The sequence below is a fragment of the Choristoneura fumiferana genome, chromosome 22 (assembly GCF_025370935.1).
Source record: "Choristoneura fumiferana chromosome 22, NRCan_CFum_1, whole genome shotgun sequence".
NCBI lineage: Eukaryota > Metazoa > Arthropoda > Insecta > Lepidoptera > Tortricidae > Choristoneura > Choristoneura fumiferana.
Genome location: NC_133493.1, coordinates 4,262,070 through 4,286,781, shown reverse-complemented (window position 1 = coordinate 4,286,781; position 24,712 = coordinate 4,262,070). Strand labels below are relative to the sequence as shown.

Here is a 24,712-nt window from a genome sequence, read left to right as displayed (position 1 = left end):
AAATATTTGTTAAATTGAATGATTTTTTAACAAATCTATGTATGTTTATGTAATAGAAGTCTTAATAAAAGTCATATTTAAAGGTTTAATAACATTTATAATAAATTATACGTTTATTGTTCAACCTTTTTAATGACTCCAAGATGAGGCTGTTTGCAGTATTAAAAAATAAGTGTGACATACCCAGCACAAGAAGTATGAGATTTGTATTGTATCTACTGGACACTTTTTCATGGTTTTAAATGTGATTATTATATTTATTTCTTAATAATCGGATTATATTTTAAAAAAAGGTGTTTGTTTTGTAAACAGGTAGGTATATGTGGTTTTATTATTAAGTTACATTAAAATGATGTTCTCGCTGCTGAGGTGAAAAATTGTATGTGTCACACGAGACCAAAGTTTTTTTGCATCTCGTGTATTTGAATCCCTTGCTGCTCTTAGGATTCTAACCTAGAATCACTCGCTGACACTCGTGATTCAATTATAGAATCCTTCGCTTACTCGGGATTTAAAATCAACACTCGCAACAAAAAACAACTTTGCTCTCTTGTTGCACAAATAACTATTATGTGCGTCTGACGGGATTTGGACCCGCAGTTCCTGGCTATACGCGCCAAGTGTGCTACCAACTGCACCACGGGACTCTCGATCATTATAAAAAAGTTTCAATTCTTTTTTTTATTTATTTATTTTTGGTTTAAAAAATATAATACTTGACTAAACTGCCACAATAAAGAGCGTAATATATATGTAAAGAATGTGCAATAAAATCTAATTATTTAACTTTAAATTTGTGTTAGAGACGTATCTTGAAAATGATCTTGGTTTGGTCAGAAACAAGTTGTGCAAAACTAACCATGATACGTTTAATTTAACACATCACTCTGACTCACAATAACCGATAAAAATCGTCATAGCTTTTAAGTGCAACTAACAATTTGTCGTGACTAATATGGAAAATGTTAATATAGAAACAAACAAATGAATCACGCAACATTTAATCGAAACAATTACTAAAATCACTAAACTTTATTTCAAACTGCATTAGACAATAAACAAAACATAAAACAAAAAATTAAAACATAAATTTTGAGTAGGTAGATGAGAAAAATATTTAAGGACCGACAAAGAGTACCTACTCTTTAAATGTAAGTACCTAGGTTTAGACGTTAGAAATAATGAGAGGTAACTACAACCGTCTCATGTTTCATCTCACCTTTAAGTAGATATACCTCCCAATGCAGAGCACAGGCCTCCTCTCAGAATGAAAGGATTTGGGCCGTATTACACACGCGGGCCCATTCAATTATTTTATTTTATTTTTTATTATCATTTTGCATTATTTTTACCATCGAAACTTTCATGCTATGAAATCATGCAATATGCGATTTAGGTTCCGGGGAATCCTGTTGAATATAAATTGTCACAAATTCGATATAAACTTGCTAATTGTTAGTTCCTTTCAAACTAATTTAATACAAACCAGTTATAACCACGGGCGAATCAAGTTAGGTCATGACCCCCCCCCCCCCCTAAGCTAAGCATCAACTTTTCTTCATTGATAACAAGTTTAAAATTCAAAATCAAAATTTGACGTGAGTTTTACACGAATTAAATATTAGTCTCTGTGAGTGTCTATAGTTTTATGGATAGAAGTGCAGCATTTCTTGTCGGTAACGAACTATGAAAGCTGTTGTAAATACTACAGGGTTTAGTTGTTTGATCTGTTAGAATTGCTCTAGGTATTTAAATGCATTTGAGGTAGGTAAGGTAGGTACCTAATTTGATGGTATTCGTGACGTAAGCGGTTTGACGGCAAGCGCCCGGTTTATTTTTAACCCCCGACGCTAAAAGAGGGGTGTTACAAGTTTGACCGCTATGTGTGTCTGTCTGTGGCACCGTAGCTCTTAAACGGGTGAACCGATTTGAATGCGGTTTTTTTTTCAAAATATAACCCTCCTTCGGGCAGTCGGGAAAAAAACGGTACAATAGTGACAGGTTGCTAGCCTGTCGCCTACGGTATACCTTAACCTATGTCCTCAGTCGCCTCTTACGACATCCATGGAAGAAATGGAGAGGTGTAATTCTAACCCGACACCACCACACGGGTTATGACCGGGTCACACCAAAGTTATGAATATCGGCGTTATGAAATAGAATGATTAGGAGTTTCGATCGTTAGTATAAGAAAATATATGAAAACCAATATTAGTTGAACAAGTATCATTAGTGATATTATGAATTCTGATGATTATGAGTTTCGATCGTTAGTATTAAAAAAAATTATGCAGAGTGATCGTTTTGATGTAAAAATGTTCTATGAAACATTTTCGGATTTCTGATAATAAAGTTATATTAAAATTGTGTAAGTTGAAGTGGCTATGGGCGGGTCATAATTTTATAAGTCATAATGTGATGTTTGTCATAATTATTGTTGTCATAATTTTTTCCCCGCTGAAACCGTAAATACCTTTATCATCATTTTTTAAATGGTCATCTTGTAGAACTCTATAAGGTTAGGTTTATTGTCTTCTGGCTGATGATGATGATAAAACAACAAAATAGTGACAAAATAATAACGAAACTAATTTAGAAAAGAGGAAAAGCACCCGACATTGTCATTTTAAAGTACAACATCTTGAAAACGGCTGAACCAATTTTAATGAAACTAGCCACATAAGAACCACCGCAAGTAAACTAGTTTTCACGTAAAAACCACATCCGATTTGTTCATCCGTTTGGGAGCTACGATGCCACAGACACACATTCATTCATTCATTCATTTTGCGGGGTCAAACTTATAACTTCCTTCTTATTGGGTCGGAGGTTGAAAACTAGCATTTTAGGCAAGTCTCGGTCGAAACTCAAACGCACTCTTTCACATAAATAAGTTTTTGTTTAAAATAAATTTTTAATACAAGCTTTTTTGCTTGAATGGTAATCTAAACTACATTTGTGTACCTAATACCTATAACCACCAGGATGTCCCTACCAGATTATTGTGATGTCACCAGATTTTCATAATTTTAAGTCAATTCGACCTCTGGAGTGGGTCAAATTTAATTTGCAAGATTTGTCCCTCAAATACATACATAAATATAGTGTTTACTGTTTAGTTTTGTAACTAAGGGACCCCATACATCCCTGTATTCATCATCATCATCCCAGCCTATGTACGTCCCACTGCTGGGCACAGGCCTCCTCTCAGAACAAAAGGGCTTGGGCCATTGTTCCCACGCGGGCCCAGTGCGGATTGGTAACTTCACACGCACCATTGAATTGCTTCGCAGGTTTGTGCAGGTTTCCTCACGATGTTTTCCTTCAGCGCAAAGCTCGTGGTAAATTTCAAATGAAATTCCGCACATGAATTTCGAAAAACTCAGAGGTGCGAGCCGGGGTTTGAACCCACGACCTTCTGCTTGAGAGGCGATAGGTCAAACCACTAGGTCACCACGGCTTTTTTACTAGGCCACCACGGCTTTTTTGTCCATCCCTGTATTATTATTATATTTTTTTTTATTTCATTGTATACTGTAGTTTTTAAGTATTTTATTTGTAATTATTTGATGTTGAAAAATGACTTTTCTTCTTCTTGGCAATGATGGTCTTTCCGAAAGCGCTGTTTAAAAAATGACGTGTAAAAGTGCCCATTGCGGCCTATTTATTTACTGAATAAATGATTTGAATTTGAATACATTACTTGCAAAAGCTTGCAAAGGTCAGTACAAATGAGTGTGAATAACAGATGTCGACTGTTATTTTTTGTTACTTGTTTTATTCATTATTTTATGAATTAGCACATTAATTATCCTCAACCAATTGTGTCCCCTTATTCCACTTATTTACAAGCTCATTCCGCGAAATTGTTCGCCACAAATATGTTATTTACATATATGTGATATGTAGGTAGGTATGTAACAACTTTTGTAGACGGGGGAACACCACTGTAGGTAGGTACTATTTAGAGTGGATAGCTACCTACAGGAAAAATTCTATCCAAATACATACGTTGAAATACGATTACCTCGCACTATAGCCACCTACTTTATTTAATTAATTTAATTACCTATGTTTTATCTCTTCCTATTTTCATTGTATCCAAGTGGCTTGGCCTAGAGTTGTCAAAGTCAAAACCGGACTCGCTGGACTGAAATTTTCGGTATCTATTTCTGAAATTATATTTGGTAGGTAACCCATTAATATTATAAATGTGAGAGTTTGTAAGTCTCACAGTCTGTCAGTCAGTGTACAGTTTGCTAGGTGTATCTACTTAAAGGTCAAATATTTCGGAGCAGTATTACATTTCAATACAAAACAGAAAAAGGTACACTAAGTCAATCTCATGTATGTACAGTCGGCGTCATATAGTACGTAGCAGTCAAGATCACCAAATACTTGGAAACATACAAAATAGTCATTACCAGTGACTCAGTCAAAGCGGTCAAATTGTTCGAGACATCCATCGTGTACAAATATACCGGAGCACGCCCGTCGCCAAATACTTTATAACATTCAAGCCGACATTAGTACCGTAGCAGCCAAAGTATCCAAAAGTATGGGACACCATAGGAAAATTGACTTTATTACATACCGTGTAAGGTCCAATGATCCAGTTAGCTAATCCTCTTTAATACAATGTGAACGGTGTTCATACTTGTGCACAAAAAACTACTGTGGTAATGGCACTCGTATCTAGTTGTTGGATTTAGGGCCTGTTTCACCATCCATTGATTAGCGTTAACCGACGGTTAAATGTGATGCCGTCTCCGTCTATTTGAACAAAACAAATAGAGACGGCATCACACCTAACCGCCAGTTAACACTTATCAATGGATGGTGAAACAGCCCCTTATTGTTGAGAATTAAACGGGAAGAATGGAAATATAAATTAATAGTCGTTCCTGTACCGGCTTGTCTGACATCAGCATCCGCATTAGCTCCGCATTGATTTTATGTTGATGCGGATGATAAATTGACAAGATTTCATTATTAATTTAATATTTTTTATTTTATTTTTTTAATTTTTATTTTAAGTTAATTTTAGATAAGGTCCTCACTGAAAATCAGCGCCACGGCTTGCCGTGGCATTATGCTGAGTGGGGACCTATTTAGCGTCATATATGTCTTCACCTCTCCCCGCCCTCTTGTTCTGAGAGGAGGCCTGTGCCCAGCAGTGGGACGTAAATAGGCTGGGATGATGATGTCTTCACCTGTTCTATGTTTGTTTTTATGGCGTTAAATAAATGTAGTTTCTTTCTTGCTTTCTTATTTTTTAACACCTGTAAATTACTACGGGAATCAAAAGAGTTTTGCGTCCTGTACATGGGAAAATATTTATTATAATTTATTTCTCCATATTTAAAAAAATATTTAAAATTGATAAAATTTATATCTGTGTTGGCAAACACTACCACAGAATAGATATGTTCCCTTTGCCTTTTTCACCAGAAAAAGGAGCCTTCATAATTTTGAGAACGTCTACCTCAGATTTATGTGATCTTTTTTTTTAATAGAGACTAGACAAAAGTAATGGATCTATTGTGGTAGTTTTGGAGTTATGCCCTTTTAGAGTAAGTTTATAATCATAGCGAAATTTTAAAAATATCAGCGTCTTTCTCTTTCCAATCAGAATACAGAAAACGAATCAAATTATAATCTTAGATATATGAAATCTTGTCAATTTAATGCGGATGCTCCGCCGTTGAAGATGCGGCTGCGAACATCCGCAACACCCCTGATCGTATAATGTAGCGGGTGATCAAAAATTCATTGATATGGACCTCCGCAAAATAACCCATGATTCAATAATCTTTCTAGTGACGTCAAAAATGCTTAGGTATAGGGACTCAGCGGGGTCACGCCATTTTGTCACCAAATTAGTTTTAAATATTATTGATTATAAATATGTATGTTAGTCTGTAAGGTATTTATTGTATGGGCCAAGTTGCCCGAAATAAATGAATTTATTATTATTTATTATTATTATTATTATAGGTACAGACAAGTGCAAAAATAAGTATCTATTCGAACCACTCAAAAATATGTTACTACGGCCTTATTGCGCGGAATAAGAGTCTGTGGTACATATTTTTGAAACTTTGAATAAGTACATATTTTTAAACTTGACTACATACCTACCTAAGGTTCGGCTAATAAAAGATGACGACCTTAAAAAATAAATTATCGGCATACAAGTTGCAAAACTGGTTTGCTCGGGCTATAAATATTTCCAAGACTTGCAAGGCCGTGAGGTGCAAACCACATGTGTTATGGACTTTATCTGATGGATGACCAAGCCACTGGGTATTTCTTGTGGCCTAATAGACATTAACAGGTTTATTAAACGAGGAAATGGTCTACTTAATCTGAAAGGCCACTTCAAATTTTCAAGTTGGATCTTTCAACCATGAGCATTATAATATGACCTAGGTATCCATTATAATATAAGTCTTGTACACGTACTTAACTATCGCAAAGTCGCTGCTCTTATATTATCTATGAGAACTTACATGTTCTGATATTAGTAATTAACCTTACTTATCTAGTATAATAAGGGTGAAGCCAGACGAGCGTACTATTTATTTTTATTTGTGAGTCCGTAATTTTGGTTTCATACAATGTGTACTTACAACTAATTTTGAGTCGCCGTGTGGCACAAGCCAGGGGCTACTGCGAAATTCTAAAATCGGAGTTCGTGTCGTTTCGTCCCTCTGAGACTTATATAGGTACTATTTAATACGAGAGTGAAAGGGAAGGTACGATACGAAGTTCGATTTTCGAAGTTTTGTATTAAATAATATTAGCGTCACAGCGGGACGGCAAGATAATGAAGTTCGAATTTTGCACTTCGTAGTATAGGTATTGGTATTGCCCCGTATTTGATCCTAGAAGTTACGGCAACCCTAAGTACCTATAAGGCCTGAGGGCCTACTCCCGAAGTTCGAAGTTCGTATCGTACCGTCTCCCTCGCTCTCGTATTAAATAAGTAGTAATAAGTGTCAGAGGGACCGCACGACACGAACTTCGAGTTATAGCCCTGCTGAACTGAAATGCAGCAGAAATTTTACGCGACTATGCGACCGAAAATATACATAACTCAAAAAATTACGCTCGTTTGCCTAACGAATTTATTGAAATGTAATGCTGCTCCGAAATATTTGAGCATCTCGCCTGCAAATAAGTACTTAGATTATAAGTAGGTTATCTGATGGCAATGTACATAAATTTTAAGGTTAGTTATTTCTGTTATTTGCTGTTTTGAATATTATTTGTGTTACCTGTAAATAATAAACAAAAAGCTTTTTTATTTGTCAAATATATATATTTTTAAATAGTTTGAGCTATAGCTTAGTAGCAATAACAGAATTTTACCACTTTCAAGTGATGTGATTTTGAAAATCAATGCTCTGCCACGGGTTATTTTCAGTTGTCCGCACCGCACTTCTTTGTTTTCGCTGCGTACCAGAATACCGGTACCTGGTCCGTACTGCGGATTTTGAGTATTTATTTATCTAGATAAATACTCAAAGACTGCGGACAAGTGGGAACTAAGTAAATTCCCAGTCGTTCACTTCACAGTTCACAGTGCGTAAACAAATGAGTGCGGATAGTTGGGAATAGGTACTTCTTGCCGCGTTTTTATCTTTATCGTGCTTGTATATACTTGCATAAATGTATAGGTATCTGTAGAATATAAGTATTAAAATAATTATAAGCAAGTACTTAGGTATAATTGCACTATTAAGGCTGAAGATTATTTTGCCTCAAAATTTAAATAAGCTTTGTAAAAAATTGAATATTATTAATTATATTTTAATATATAAGATTTGTTTTATTTAATTAACAAATTATTTGAAAAAATACCATTCTATGTTGATAGTACTTACTGCCAAAATGTAACCAAATACCCAAAATGTATTTAAACGGTAATAAATGAATGTAATGTCAACTATATGTTTTATTTACTGTACCTATATTTACAAATAACAGTACCTAGTGGGCTCATACCAAATACATTTTTCAAGACGGAGTTCTAGAACGATAAAGTTTCGCTACGCTCACAACGCGTTTTACTTATATTACCTACTATTAATTATTAAGTAAGTATTGATTATATACGAAGTAATACTATTAAATATGAAGTTTTTCGTAATGGCTACGGAACCCTATCTTGGACGTGTCCGACACGCTCTTGGCCGGTTTTAGCTCATGCCATTTCTCTCGTTCTATTCTTACTACTAATTCCGTTGTCCAGTCCATTCCTAAAGTACGATGACCGTTCCTAATCTATAAAAAAATTAACATAATCGTCAATAGATGGCACTACCTACGCTTTAATTTAATCACTCGCCAGTCGCCACTATAGTTTATACACTAAGCCTAAGAACTTCTACATACCAGTATAACGACATGAGCTCAAACAAAACCACACAAGGTTAAAAGTCGAGTTCTACTCGTATAAGTTGGGATTCCCATGTTGTTTATTTTAAATTAACTCGGGTTTTTCCTAGCAGAATTAAATGTAAACAGCACGTATGTTGTGTTATAAGGCCGTGTGCACATGACCGGTCATCGCATTATCGGTTGAGATAAGGAATTTATAACTACCTTTATCTTAAGTAACTACCTTCAGCCAAATAAGTGGTCTATTAATTTTTAAACAAGTTCGTATCAAATGAATATGTCGCTAAAGTCGAACTTTTAAGTTGACATGACACGTCTATTGGCATTATTGTTTTATGACGTGCAAACGATTATCAACTTTAGGGTGGTAGAACACATATTTGGCAAGTATTTGGCTGATGGTACCTACCTAGGTACAGCGGAACCATTTGTTTCCTGACTCATAGTATTTTACAAAGTATAATAAGTACCTAATCCCATTAATATTATAAATGCAAAAGTTTGTCAGCTCGACTTGTCGGTGAATTGATTTCCGATCGTTTGGATCCCCTATCTATGCGAAGGGACGTATGGTGAGGGCACCAGTCATGGACAGGAACCATAATGGAATATTTTTTCCGCTAACCCAACATTAAGAAACGGACGCTACTTTCTCTAAAACTAATAACACTTATGTGCATATAACTGATGATCATAACTGGTATAGTTCATGAATGGTGAGCTATGAGGCATTGGATCCTTGCTGTACATTACTGGATACTACTGTGCTACATGTCCATGATTGGTGCCGTCACCCTAGGTTCCCTTTGTGTATTTTATAGACTTTACCACGGTGAGTGCTCCGAAGAATTAAGTATTTGACCTGCTACCTGCTGCGAAATTCCACCATCGTACCTCCCGCCGAAAGTCTAAATTTCATCGATATTCATCTTGATGAATGTAAATCTACCACTGTCTGTTTCCTTCGGCACTTCCTGCCATGTACAGTCAAATTGTGGACTCAACTTCCGTCAGAAGTGTTTCCTGACAACTATGAAATCGGGGCTTTCAAGAAAAGGGCTTATAATTTCTTAAAAGGCCGGCAACGGACCAATGACTCTCTAGCTGGTACTCATGGGCAGGTGTGTTCATTTCCCATCAGGTGACCCGCTTGCTCGTTTTCCTCCTTCTCACAAAAAAAAAGTTTGTAACCGTATTACCTATGTCTAAACCGCTGAACTGATTTATATGGAACTCCCGGGATAGTTTTTATCCCGGAATGCGTAGTTCCCGCGGGATAGCGATAAACGGATTCTACGCGAACGGAGTCGCGGGTAACAGCTAGTAAGTAAGTCATAATTATTTTCCTTATCGGGCAATACGATGTCGCTTTGACATTTTCTGTGAAAAGGTTGTAGTGCGAGGTCATGACTCAGTTGATTCGATAATTTCGTTATATAATATATACCTACATACTTACTAGCCGCCCGCCCCGGCTTCGCCATCGACATAGCTCTGAGAAAAAACTAAAGTCTTGTAAGGACAGCAGACAGCAGAGGGTGTACTGCCGTTTCGACAAAATATTCTTCGCCAAATATCACTTCTCAAAAAACTTATAGCAGTGTTTCGTTTCCCAAACGAATCTTTAGCATATTAACATTTCGCATTCATTATTCGACTGGTTGTCAATGATGGTAAGAGATCACCACTGCCCATAAACATCAAATTGGTCAAATTATCATATTATTATGGCATAATTTTACATTGGCAAGTTTTATTATGACAAACGTTTATTAAGCAAACGTTGGCTATTATATTCCAAAAAAATGTTTGTTCAAAATGACACTTCGCACACGAACCAACCACAGAAACCAACTGCTACTAGAAAAGTAGGTTAGGTTAGGTTAGAACTGCGTCCCCCATAGAAACGAACTGCTGTCCGAAAAGTATGTTAGGTTAGGTTAGAACTGCGTCCCCCACAGAAACTAACTGCTACCAGAAAAGTAGGTTATTATGCCATGCAATATTTTCGGAAGAGTACTTTATGCCAAAGGATACATTTGACTAAATAATACTTGGTATATTAAACGTGACTAAATAATTTTTTGCGAAAGAATAATTTGCCAAAAAAAATAATTACTTAAATACTGTAAAATTGCGATAAGTTGTTTTAGCAAATGATTTTTTGCCAAATGATAATTTGAGTAAAATATTTTGGGATGTGATACTTCGGGAAAAGTTTTTTGCCCATACATTAGTAATCCCAGCAGAGGCTCCCTGCGACAGGGTTCTACCGAATGCTACATACGAACTTGTCAAGGTTTATAAGTACAGTCAGCTTAAGCCAGTGAAGCTGACAGTTGGATTATTATCTTCGATTGACAAGATTTTTTTGGATTGTAACTAAAAATATTTTGCTGGGAAAGTGATATTGCCAGTTGTCCGCACACGTACTTACTGGGTTTTTCGAGTTTCGTAGTAGCCCTGCAGTTGTTCACTCTACGGATAAACTGCGAACTACTAGTACTGTGGTCAATGCGGACAACTGGGACTTTTTCCCACTTGTCCGCAGTGCGGATCGCCGCAGTCGCAGTGTGAACAAAGAGGAGCGGTCAACTGGGAATAACCCCATTATTTATAGGTACATTTACTCAGGTGATATGTAGGTAAATACATTATTTTAGCCTTCTTATACCTATATAATATACTATGTAGTTTGACGCTTATTTAGATTGAGTAAATTGCCATCAACACACTGGGCACCCAGCGGCTGACTGATGAACAAGCGATCGAGTCCTTGAAACAAGGTTACGTCAATACCCTTTCGCGGAACCGTAAAAACAAGGAGGAAATAAATATAAGTTATTATATATTTTAAAAAATATAAGTGACTCTTTTCTAACCGCCCTACATTCAAGCACTGAATTCGATGAAATATTTCAGTTGTCCACAGTGCGAATAACTGAGAAAAAAATCACAGTACATAAATTGAAAATACAAACTGAAAATATAGATGCACAGAAAAACCAGAAAAATAAGACCAGCACTGGGAATCGAATGGGTAGTGGTGTAGCGGTATAGCACGCGGTACGGAATACCGAGGACCTGGGTTCGATTCCCAGTGCTGGTCTTATTTTTCTGGTTTTTCTGTGCATCTATATTTTCAGTTTGTATTTTCAATTTAGGTTTTACGGGATGACCAATCTTCACAGTACATAGTTCGCTACGCAAACGAAACTCGTGCGGTCAACGGGGCATAGCACTTTTTACATTTTTAAATTTAAAATTTTTGAGACACGAGACTATGAGTATATTGTGTTTAATTAATCTTTGCTAATAAATAAAACTTCCACATACTCAAAATAAACATATAATAATGAGATTATAACATTACACAGATCTTTCATTTTTAAAACATTATCACAAATTTTTTCTTGGCTTATATTTGTGTTTAACCTAAATTATGTGAATATGAAATCTCTCTCACTTTTAATCCTACCTATACTATATTTCTAGGGCAGGCGAAAAATAGACAGCGATCTTTGTGTCTTTGTGCCTTTATCATGAGATTCAAAAATCATGGCATTAATACAATACAATACAATGACTCTTGTACACCAGAAATAGTAACTGATACACAATCAGGAATCAATGTATGTAATAATAAAAGAAAAATCTCTGTCTCAATGCGCGTCGGCATTCTATTTCTAAGGCCGTCTTGCAGGAAAAAATAAATCTACATTTAGTAGTTAATCCAGGCTTAAGCTTGACAGTTCCATACAATTTGACACTACTAAACTGAGCTTAACGCTAACTCGAGATTTATGTGTTTACTGCAAGTGGGTCTAAATAGGTATGTTATCATTATCATACAATGACAGCGTCGCTCATCCTACCCTGTACCACGAAACGCAGGGCTACTAAGAACTTCGAAAATTGAAGTTCGTGTTTTGCGGTCCCTTTGACACTTATACTTAAAATACGAGCGTGAGAGGGACGGTACGAGACGAACTTTGATTTTCGAATTTCGTAGTGCCCCCCCCCCCAGTTGCGCTCGAAGTTCGTATCGATCGTACCGTCCCTCTCGCTCTCGTATTTTACAGTATAAGTGTCAAAGGGACCGCAAAACACGAACTTCGAGTTTCGTAGTGGCCCTGCAGTATGTTTTGATTCGGTGCTAACATAATAGTCGTCTTTACCAGTTTTTTCGCCAGCCCTAAAAGCATAAGATACTTATACCTAAAACATCTCGGCTATTTTTCCTCTTGGCAACATTTAAGAAGAATTGTGATATAAATAGATAAATTGCTAAACTGGAACAATTTGGAAAAGGAACAACTTTAACATTAATGTTTGTGCCAGCACAGTCAGACAATTTCCAAAATTATGGATAGGTATAAAGAAAAAAAAAATTTACAACAAAGCGAATCATAGTTCCATTTTAGATTTTTTTCTTAAAATCTTTTTGAAAATAAAACGGAAAAATGATTTTTGTTCGTAAAAAAAATGGCATTTTACTTGTATAGGTATGCTTGCCCTACACTTCACCTTATTCGAAAGTGACAAAGATGCACTATATCCTTTATCACGTGAGTGAGGAGTGAGGGAGATGGTACAGTCAAGGGCAAAAATATCGACACGGCCAAAGTTGCAAAAATATGTATACACGGCCTTAATTTTAAGTGCATAAAGTCGTGTATACATATTTTTGTATCTTTGCCCTTGACTGTACTATAATCAGGTTACGACCAGGGAAGTGTAGTGCTAGTAAGCATTCGTAATGTTGATTAAACAAATCCGTTTCGTCGAAAAACCCATTACTGTTAAAAAACTTTTTACAGGAAAAACGTGTTAACGTGCACTTTCGAATACAACAATGAACATCCTGATGATTCCCCAAGCTTTTAGCTCAAAATAATAATTAATACCTACCTAGTTTTTACAGTAGCGTTTTCCGTAAGTAGTATTGTTTTGAACGCTAATTGAGTATTTGCTCATTTAGTTTCCATGTAGCAGACAGGTAATAAACAGTCATGTGCGTGCATTATGCAGTTGGAACGCCTGATGTACCTACCCTCTGTTTCACCACTGCCTGCTGTGACAGATATATCTATGTACGCTATCTCTTTATCTCATTTTAATCGAACAGAATAAATAAAGGCAAAGACAGCGCCTTCTGTCACATAATAACAGTAGCTTAACAGAGACCAGGGACAAGCCCATGCTATGCTATATACACTAATAATGTATATGGTACAATTTATTAACGCCATATTATCATTGTCTTATATGTGATGTCGTCTCTGTTTATTCGGACACAAACAAACAAGGACGGCATCACATGTCTGTCACTTATAATGCCTCATTGATTGGTAAAACAGGGGGGCTACTATGAAATTCGAAAATCGATGTTTGTATCCTACCGTCTCTCTCATAATCATAAATCATTTATTTGCATAAAAACACTCACTCTCGTATTAATAAATATTAGCGTCAGAGGAGGTCAGAGGGACGGCAAGATAAGAAGTTCGAATTTTGCACCTCATAGTATAGGGCCCAGGTCCTTATGACTAATCTGCCCGCCGCATAGATTTATAGTTTTCATCAGTCTGAAACAACGGGGCGTTAATAAATTGTACCGTATTAGGGCTCTTTCTTAATGTCAAACAAAACGAAATGCTGTACTATAGGGCAGGAGATAGCAGGCAATTAACCTATTTAAGAAGACACAAGTAGGTACAAAATAATGAATAAGTATCTCGGAAGTTGGAACACATTTAACATAAATTTACTGACTCATTAAAAATATGTCCATCCATCCATCCCAGCCTATATACGTCCCACTGCTGGGCACAGGCCTCCTTTCAGAACAAGAGGGCAAAAAAATAAATATATAAAATAATAATAATATAATATAAAATATGTGATTAAAACTAAATCTATTTACCAAACAATAATTTCTGTTTTATCCAAAGGGTGATTGTCAAAGAATGTATTAAATCATTATATCCACTTTTGTATAAGATTAAATAGCTGCTTGTTCTTAAGGTACTAACTAGGAATTAGAACATTATACTTATAGATATAGAAATTTAATTACATTATTTACATTTATGAATTTATGACCCATATTAGCATTGCAGTACATGGGTATCAAATCTAACTTTATTGTCAAAGATATTTATTGAATTCCAGACTTGCAGAGCTCTACCCTGTGGGAATTTTCCGAAATCTGTCCTTATTCGTCTACAATATAAAGGGAAACAGTGCACGGTTTCAGCTTTTTAGGTATCAGGTTAGGTTAGGTTAGGGTTGGGCATTGATTAATAAAGTTAACAAAGTACCACAACACAAATCCGATTATACCAATTATAGCAATTTACTATATTTTTAAAATCTAATCATAATCTAATATATCTTTCATTCATTCATAAAAATATAATATTCAATAAATATAATATTTTTATGAATGAATGAATTGTATGAAATTGTTGTGTATATTCAGTGGATCTGAGAAAGCAACAGCTAGTATTTAAATAAAATTAACACATTTTAATAAATCTAGCAGGTGTTCAAAGTCAAGTGACACCAACATGGCAGATAGGCATCCTAATAAACATTTATTGTACACACATACACTAATATTGTACATACTAATATTAAAAATTCTATGTTGTTGATACCTTTCATGCTTAAGCTGCTGGACCGATTTGGAAGTAATTTGGTATGAGGACAGTTTCAGACCCTGGGTAGGACATAGGATAGTATTTATCCCGGAAAACTACACAATTCTAGCAGGATAGTGATAAAACCAATTTTTGTCATAGAAGTCGCGGGCAAAAGCTAGTCTTGAAAAAAAATCCAGTAATTTTGACTTGTTTAACACTAGAGTGACATATTTTGCATCTATTTTGTGACACTTTGTAAATTATGATTATTTTGAGACTGATGGGCAATTTTATGTCATTTTATTAAATATGGTCCAATTCACACTTTATAGACTTTATATGCAACTTTATGGCACTTATGACCATTTACTTGCATCCTTGTGGTTAGTATTAAACAAATAAGCCCATGACTGGATATTTACCCGTTCACAATATTAAATTTAATATTTTACCTCCTGAAGCTAGCAAAATATATTCGAATTACAGTTTTGCCGCTGACATTAAATGTCAAAGATACTAAGTTGATAAGCATTGAACACAACCTTGCAAAACACATGTTATAATGAAGCACAATATTCACATACAGTTGAGACATTATGTTTACACTATCAAAATTGTATAGGTACATAAGAGACAAAACATTTTTTTTTTATTTCGAAAAATCAAAGGTTCATGCAAAACAGCTTGCTATTCTTTTAACAAAAAAATTTTTTACAAGTTTAACATGATCATGATCAGACTATATGGAAAGAAAAATGCAGTTTGTTTTCAACAGAAATATACACTACTATATTATGAATAAACTAACATACTTAAATCCGAATTGCACTGCTCTTTACGGAACATTTGAGATTGCAAAAATATCAAGATATATTAAAGGAATCTTTAAAATAAACTAAAATTGAAATCAGTATAAGATAGGCTTTTGATATATTCCTCCGAACACAATAGTGTTAGTGACTTTCTCAACAATGAGATAGCTGAAAGGCCGGTTTGCCTCAAACCTCACGACTCCGATACGGTTTGCAAATACAGCACCTGTTACAGCAGATGCTGTGGTCCCTTCTTCAGAAACTTCTATTTCAGCTTTATGAATAACTTTGGTTACATACAAGGGCTCACGAGCAAGCCGTCCCAAGTTGGATTTTGTCTGATCAAACAAGTCATAAACATGAAAACCATCCCTTATAGTTTCCGTTAAATCAAGATTTGACTCGATTTTGAATCTTGGTATGTAGCAATCAACATCATCTTCCCCAAATTCTTCCTGAGACAGTCTCATTTCTGCGAAGACTGTGTCTAGCGGTACTGTTTTAAGGGATAGGAACATTTCATCCAGTGTTACTCCAGGGTTTGGTAGCATTATGAGCATGGATAAGCGATTTTCATTGCCATAAGGCAGCTCAATAACCCTTGCTTTGATTTCTTTGATATTAGCAAAGGGATACGTAAAACGGTTATACATCATGTTCACTTCGCCAATTTTGACACCATTGCTATCCTGGAAAGCACGTCTGGTAGTAGAGGAGGCGTTAAAAGGTGATGTCCATTGCCCTTTAAAATACAGAGCACTCGTGATAATCATTCGAGTTTCTCCAAAACTATCACTGTCAACTAACTTCGGGATTCGACCTCTAGTAAATGAGGAGATCAACTGGTTGATATAATTGGCAGTGGCTACACCATTCTTGAAATCCACTGGTACCAGAGAGGTGTCATAGTAATCTTTAGAAACATTTCCAAAGGATTTTTCAAGCTCTACAGATTTGTCCACGAATAGGCCATTGTACCTGGCGAGTTGCACAGTGCTCGAGTTAGTGACGAGCCATTGTGCGACATTTTGGAATTCTGCTCGCGTTATAGTTCTGTTTTTTGTAATGCGCAAGGCATTCGTTAGTTGGACGCGAGTGTTTTTGAGCGCTCCCTCCGTGGTAACCGCAAGGACCGTCCACACTGTAATGGGCGACACTATAAGATTATTATTTTGTGATTTCGTCGTGTGGTACAATAACTCCACCGAGAAATTTCCAATCGCCTCGCTGAACGCGTTATGCAGATTAATAGTATTCACGTTTCCTTTGTCTTGTGGTATTGTCTGTCCAGCACCAGCAACCAACGAAGCACACGCGAATATACACACAAATAATAACATACTGAATGTGGATAAATGATAGGAAATAAAAAGATTTCGTAAATAACGACGTGCGGTTTAGTCAGCACATGTTCACCGCGTCGAAGCGGTGAGTGAGCGTAAGCGGCCGCGCGCACTTGACGTTACTTCGGCGTTTACCTTATTAGTGGCTAGTTACTTATCTTTTATATTTACATAATACGAATACGAATAGGTACAGGAAAACAGGTTTCGAAACAAATCAGACGGCGACACACACGTAAACGTAAAAGTAAATGACCAAAATGCCAACACTACACTAGCACAGCAGGGCTACTATGAAACTCGAAACTCGAAGTTCGTGTCGTGCGATCCCTGTGACACTTATACTATTTAATACGAGAGCGAGAGGGACGGTACGATATGAACTTCGAGTTTCGAATTTCGTAGAAGTCCCGCAGCCAGCTGTCAGTTCAACAGGGCTACTATGATTTCATTTCATACTATGATGTCAGAGGGACCGCACTACCACAGAATATATAATAGTACCGCACTACACTACACGAACTTCCTTAAGTTTCGAGTTTCGTAGTAGCCCTGCTGACGTGACTGACCATTGACTTTTTTTTACGTTTTGTGGCCTGGAAACTGCGTCATTTAGCCAAGTCTAGGTTTTCACAGAGGCGAAATAATGCAATGAAAATGCTTGCGATTGGCACATTTAGTTTTTTGTTTTTTACCCAATCATATGCAAACGTCAAACGGAACTCTCGATACTAACGCCATCTAGCGATATTTCACCTCTGTGAAAACCCTCATTATCGCGTATGAATTCGCCACTAGAGGCGCTAGCGTAGCGTGAGGTGGGTGTAGTTATTGTACGACCTGGACAATGCTCGACCGATTTTGTACGACCTGATAATTCAATCACATGTCACTTGGAACACGGGTCGAGCTTTATCACCCTACGATAATGTTCAAGGTGCTATTGGACAACCTGATTTGTACGACCTAATAATCGGAGCGCACTTTTGACAGAAAGCATTCGCACGATTGATCATGTTTTATGTTTGGTGCAGGTAAGTGAACACCTATTGATTGCGTGTAGTTTATTTTACAAAAATTATCTAATATATACAATTTACATAGGCGCAATTCGCGAGGGTATCCGCGATCATAACCACGCTCCAAAAGGTGGCGTGATCTGCGCCGGCACTCATTCCATCGCGCTGTCGATGTGTGCTGTCGGTGTGGTCTGCTATAAATACGTCAGCGCCAGTTGTACACATTTCGCCCGCAGACGTCGATGCATATACTGAGTCTTTGCGTCGATGCCTTCTCAGAGCGGTTTTCGTGTACAACGAATATTAATAAATTTAGTAGAAAATAAATTAATTTGGTCCTGGCGCTTCGCCGGCCGCTGCCGCGGCACGCTCGCTACGCTCGCTCGGCTCGCGCATTGTGGTCACAATTGGACCTAACACAACCTAACACAAATCTATGGTCATTCGATTCGATTGGATTCCGATTATAACGACGTACAATAACAGGTCGAGCATTAACAGGCCGAGCAAAAATTTGGACACCCTAATAATGCCGACCTAATATTGTATGACTTGATAATTATAATCCAAAATGAGTTCGTATTATCAGGTCGTACAGTGATGGCTGAGCAGTATAGGGTCGAGCATTACTGGTCCCCCGTGAGGTCTCCGACATGTTAAATCTCAGTTTTTGGGTGAGCTACGTGGGTTTATTTATATGTAACTAGCTTTTGCCCGCGGCTTCGCTCGCGTTAAATTTGGGGTAACACAGATTTACTTTCTACGATTTTTATTTTTGTGTTTTAATTGATTTTTCGGAGGATTATATTTGCAAATTTTTGAATTTAAAAATCAACCTAGATAATCATTATTCGTACAAACTTTGAACCCCTGTTTCACATCTTTAGGTCAGGGGTGTAATTTTAGATAACCCACGTGTTTCTTTTGCCCGCGACTTCGTACCTACGCAGCATAGGATTGTTCCAGCGGGATAGGAACAAGTGAATTCGATGGAAAACCACACTGTCCGCGATTGAATTGAGACAGCTTAGACTTCTATTATTTCGGGTATCGATTTATAAAAAGCTTTCACTAATAGATTTTTTAAATCAGCTCGGTTTTTCCAGAAATTCCCCGAAACAAACAATTCTGATTTCCTGACAATGGAACCACCTCAGGAGTATACTATTGCGAATAAAAAAAAAAAAAAAAAAAAAGAAAGAGAAACAAAGAAACAATCCCCTTCTTAATAATTTTCGGGAAATGTTCTATTAAAGCTCCCCTACACTTCCCAAGCAATCTACATGCCGATTTTCCGCTTTCTGCGTCCTGTAAAACGAAAAATCCCGTTTTTTTCCTTTCCCGTGGGAGTTTCGGAAAATTATCTTTTAATGGTTCCATACACTCCTCAAGGAACCTATATGCCAAATGTCAGCTTACTACGACCAGTAAAACGAAAATTTCCGTTTTTTCCGTTCCCGTCAGAATTTCGGGAAATTCTTTTGTATTGCTCCCTTACACTCCCCAAGAATCTAAATGCCAAATTTCAGTTTTCTACGACCAGTAAAACGAAAAATTCCGTTTTTTCCCGTTCCCGTGGGAATTTTGAAAACTTCACTCTCAATGCTCCTGTTCACTTCCCAAGCAACCTAACTACATGCTGAATATCAGCTTTCTACGATCAGTAAAACGAAAAATCCCGTTTTCTCCCGTTCCCGTCAGAATTTCGGGAAATTATTTTGTAGTGCTCCCTTACACTCTCCAAAGAACCTAAATGCCAAATTTCAGTTTTCTATGACCAGTTAAACGAAAAATCCGGTTTTTTCCCGTTCCCGTGGGAATTTTGAAAAATCCACTCTCAATGCTCCTCGAAACTCCCCAAGCCATCTACATGCCGATTTTCAGCTTTCTGCGTCCAGTAAAACGGAAAATCCCGTTTGTTCCTTATCCCGTGGGGATTTCCAAAAATCTTAAAATCAATGTTTTAATTAATGTAATACCTACTTGTGTATCAAATTTGAAGTGTTTAGTTATTACAGTTTCTGAGATAAGGTCACTCGGAATCGAATATATAAATCCCGATTTTTCCCGTTCCCGTGGAAATTTCCAATAATCCTTCCTTAGTGGATGCCTAAATTGTATAAGGTACCTATGTGCAAAATTTCAAGTATCTAGGTCCAGTGGTTTGGGCTGTGCGTTGATATATCAACAGTCAGTCAGTTAGTCAGTCAGTTTAGAATTTTATAATATAGATTAGAACAATTTTGTGAATATTTTGCATTACTTCTTCTTCTCTTCTTCTTCAGCCCGTAGCCACCCAATGCTGAGTGTAGGCATTCTGCATTGCTCGCACTCATCTCGGTCCAGTGCTCTCCTCATCCAGCACCTTCCTGCCACTTTGACCAGGTCGTCGTTCCACCTCATCTCCTGTCTACCAACGTTTCTCCGGCCGGTTCTGGGTCTCCACTCCATCACGGCCTTCCCCCATCTTCCATCACTCCTGCGGCATATGTGTCCAGCCCACTTCATCTTCCTTTGGGTGATCACCTTGGCTATATCGGTGAGCTTTGTTCGTCTCCGAATCTCTATTTCGGAATATGTCACGGAGAGATATGCCCAACTCAACATCGCCCGCTCCATCGCCCTTTGCATGACTTGCAGCTTGTGTACGACCTTCTGCATGAGCGTCCAAGTTTCGGCTCCATATACCAGCACCGCGAGGACACACTGTTCGAAGCATCTGCGCTTGAGATTAAGAGGTATGTCCCCTCTGAGCACGTCGGACAATTTACCGAATGCCGCCCAGCCTAAGCGAATTCGACGCTGAATTTCCAGGTCCTGTCCGCTCTTTTCTAGGCTCATGGTTTGACCGAGATAGACATACTCCTCCACCCTCTCCAGTACCTGTCTATGAACTGTAATGTGAGTGGCATTGGTGTATTGCACATAATCTTTGTCTTTGCCATGTTCATTTTAAGACCCACCATTACAGACACGTCATACAGTTCAGCTACCATGCATTACTTACCTGAAATTAATTATGGCAATTATGCGTTACGGGGCAATGAATGTCTGTGTTTTGAGACAGTTTTGTCTTTCGGAAACTTTTGTCCTCCCTTTTTTCCGAACAAAACGGGACTACGCAACACTGTGGTTGCTCGATATTTTTTAGGAAGGTTTTAACGTGTATTAAATATGATTTTAACCCAAAAATTCTTTTCACGCCCGTAATACCAGACTTTGAATGCCACACTTAAAAACCTCACGCAACGGTGGCGCCATCTAGAAAGGCAAAAAACGATAGCCCTCATTCAAAACGGGAGGTTGAAGATAGACTGGCCAGCGAAAGCTGTCCACGACAAACCACGGTTTTTAAATTTAAAACAATTTAAAATAAACGAGGCTGACAACACTTGCTGTACACTGATTAAACGATGTTGATGCTTAGATATTATTAAAATTTTCCAGATATTAAATTATACTCGGGACTTCAAGCTGCATCAACATTCATTATAGTAGTAGTGTGAAAGTTGATAATGAACTTTAGGAGTCCCTTGGTAAATTTTATGACCTTTGTCAGTGCCAATTTACGTATAGTCACAGAATAAGTAATAGTACAAGTAGTATAGTCCAGACGCAACCATTTTTGGACCATTTTGACTTTTTTTTTGGCAGTTGAATTAAACAAAAAAAATAATATAGCCGGGCTAGAATGACGATACTATGACAATTTTCACAAATGATACCAGAATAAAGTTTAGTAAAAAATGCGTGGACAGCTTAGAGCAACACGGGCTTCCTACCCTTTCCGACCGAACTGGTATGATCGTGATGGATAACTATAATTAAATTTGAACCTTATTGTTATCAATTTCTCAAGGTCCATTATCGTAGTCCTTTTCATACTCAACTAGGTTGGAAAGGGCTACGGAAGATTCTGGTAGGAAGCCTGTGTTGCTCTAACGTGGACAGCCTTCGCTGGCCAGTCTATTCTTGTTTTTTTTCAACACAATAAAAAAACCCACTTGATTATTTCCGTCTCAAAAAACAGTTTACGGTTTTATGCACGTTTTATGCTAGTGCTGCACTCTGAAGGCAGAAAATTGCAGTAATATTCCCTAGCAAATAAATTATTTTATATTTTTCAGAATTTCAGGTACCTACCCAGTGGGAGGAATCACTTGTCAGCACTTCACTCAAATCACTTGCTAAAATTATGAGTCTTTGAATAATAAACGCAGAACTTTGTGCAGAACAAAACACGATGTGCTCTACAACCCCTACCTAACTACTTACACTACCGTTTATAGTAGTTTGTAGCGTACAGTACCTACCGTTTGTAGCGTATATATCATATTATATACAGAGTGGTCATGTATTAATTTAAAAAAACACGAGGTCTTAGCTCACAGAGCCACTAGTAGGACGAATAAATTATTGGTTTGCCATAATACAAGTTTCATTTCTGCATTGGGTATACATAGGTAGGTGACCTTAAACTCGGAGCAAAATCAAAAACGTCCGAGATAACCGGTTGGTTTGGTTAAGATATTCCTTAGTTTTCCTCGTTGGGGCAAGATGCGAATCATTCCACATTGTAGTTAAAATCTTTTGCTAAATACAGCCGCACACTTTGTAAGTAAATTTAAATACTCGCGCATAGCTTCTATTCACTTCAACAATGTTATTTTTCTTATGCTTAATCGCATTACAAAGCTCGTGCCTCGCACAACAAACGTCAACAAAACAAGATGGCGATGGCGGTGCGTATACCACATTTCCGCGCGCAAAAGAAGCATTCGGAAACTTCTCCATTGAGCTGTTGTATCACACAAGTATATTCCAAACGGACAATTTTATACTAACGCCATTTAACGCGTGGTCGGCGCTCGCCGCCGTGGCGGACGGGGCGCTGGCATCCACTCGTACAGAACTCTGCAGGGCTCTGAGAATCAGTATAAACAGAACACTGACTAGATCAACATGCCAAGGTATGACTCGAGATTTAAACCTGAATACAACCACCGTTCAACTCGCAAGGTTTAACGCCATCTTAATCGACAAGTCTAGAAACCTAGAAGTTGACTTCCGAGCGTTTTCGAGACTCTACGACACGTTCACCATTCCGGTGGACCTTAAGAATGCCAGGGTGACGGCTAGCCGTGCTAACAAGGCGGTTGCTGTAGCCACCAAGGGTCTGGTCACAGAAATAGTCGACGAAAACGATTTTAGTGAACCACAGATGTTAATCATAAGTGCTGCATATTTTAAAGGGCAATGGACTGCCGGCTTTAACGCTTCATCCACTTCTAAACAACCATTCTTTGACAGCACCGGCGTCCAAATAGGCGAAGTGAACATGATGTATAACCGATTTACGTATCCTCTCGTTGACATAGACGATCTCAAAGCCAGCATCATTGAATTGCCTTTCGATTCAGAAGGACGGTTGTCCTTGCTCATAATACTTCCCAACGAAGGTGTCTCGCTTAAGGAAATGTTGATGAACTTCCAAAAAGTGCCACTAGACGTTGTATATGCCGGATTGAGACTGGATCAAGAGGAACACGGCGAAGATATAATAGAATGCTTGGTACCACGATTTAGAGTTGACTCAAATTTAGAATTAAAAGAAACCCTCAAGAGACTGGGAATTTTCAGAATGTTTAACGATACCGCCGCCGCGTTGGGACATATCGCTCGGTCTAATGTGTACGTGACAAAAATTATTCACAAAACTGTGATAGAAGTAACAGAAGGAACTGCTGAAGTAGTCACTGCTCCAGAGTCAAAGGTTATAGCAAGGTTTGAAGCTAACCGACCGTTCATGTATCTCGTACTTGCGAAAACAACTAATACAGTATTGTTAGAAGGCGTCTATCAGCAGCCTCAATTGTATTAACGTTATAGAAAGTTACTAAAGAAAATGGATGATAGTGGCATAGAATTTTAAGGTCACATTTAAGTAGGTACTTATATCATGTTTAAAAAAACGACGAGGAAAGTACCTATATGAGGAGTGTCACAATATATAAATAAATAAATAAAGAGATCTTTCTCCATGTTATGCCTGGAGACGGAAGTCTGAAGAAAGAGAGTTATTTTGTGCAACTTTGTGCAACAGTGTGCAACCGACTTAAGAAACTGGCTTCGTGAAAGTTGCTCTATTGGATAACTAGATGGCTTTAGTAGTCGCTACGTAAAACTGGGAATTAACAAAATTATACTTACCTACTGATAACATAGTTTTTTAATAACATACCTCTCATTTAGGTATTGAACTTGTGCCATGACCCGTCATTCTCCTTATCTATGACCTCCTCCTGTTCCGTCGTTCCGTTGCTACGAGCACATAATTCCGTTGCTATATGTATAGGCACAGACTACATATATAACAGAGACACCACCTAGTACAAGCAAATGGTATCACCCTAATACTGGCTATTCAACTGGCTATTTTTCTTTCCTTTGATTTACCAATAGATGGCACCAGTGAGAACACAAAT

General features: G+C 37.5%; 2 protein-coding genes across 2 annotated transcripts; one reads left to right on the top strand and one right to left on the bottom strand.

The window, feature by feature from the left end:
* Positions 1-14,279: 14,279 nt before the first annotated feature.
* On the bottom strand, positions 14,280-17,488 carry LOC141440572 (serine protease inhibitor 77Ba-like). The gene has a single exon (XM_074105130.1). It carries the CDS (start codon positions 17,203-17,205, stop codon positions 15,961-15,963), a length of 1,245 nt encoding a protein of 414 aa, XP_073961231.1. The 5' UTR covers positions 17,206-17,488; the 3' UTR covers positions 14,280-15,960.
* A 5,192-nt stretch (positions 17,489-22,680) lies between these two features.
* Positions 22,681-24,447, top strand: LOC141440104 (serine protease inhibitor 77Ba-like). Its single transcript, XM_074104567.1, has one exon. It carries the CDS (start codon positions 22,888-22,890, stop codon positions 24,106-24,108), a length of 1,221 nt encoding a protein of 406 aa, XP_073960668.1. The 5' UTR covers positions 22,681-22,887; the 3' UTR covers positions 24,109-24,447.
* Positions 24,448-24,712: the final 265 nt, after the last annotated feature.

Excerpts from the sequence above, each read along its gene's own strand:
- LOC141440572 (XM_074105130.1), bottom strand. The coding sequence starts at position 17,205 with ATGTTATTATTTGTGTGTATATTCGCGTGTGCTTCGTTGGTTGCTGGT.
- LOC141440104 (XM_074104567.1), top strand. The coding sequence starts at position 22,888 with ATGTTATTTTTCTTATGCTTAATCGCATTACAAAGCTCGTGCCTCGCA.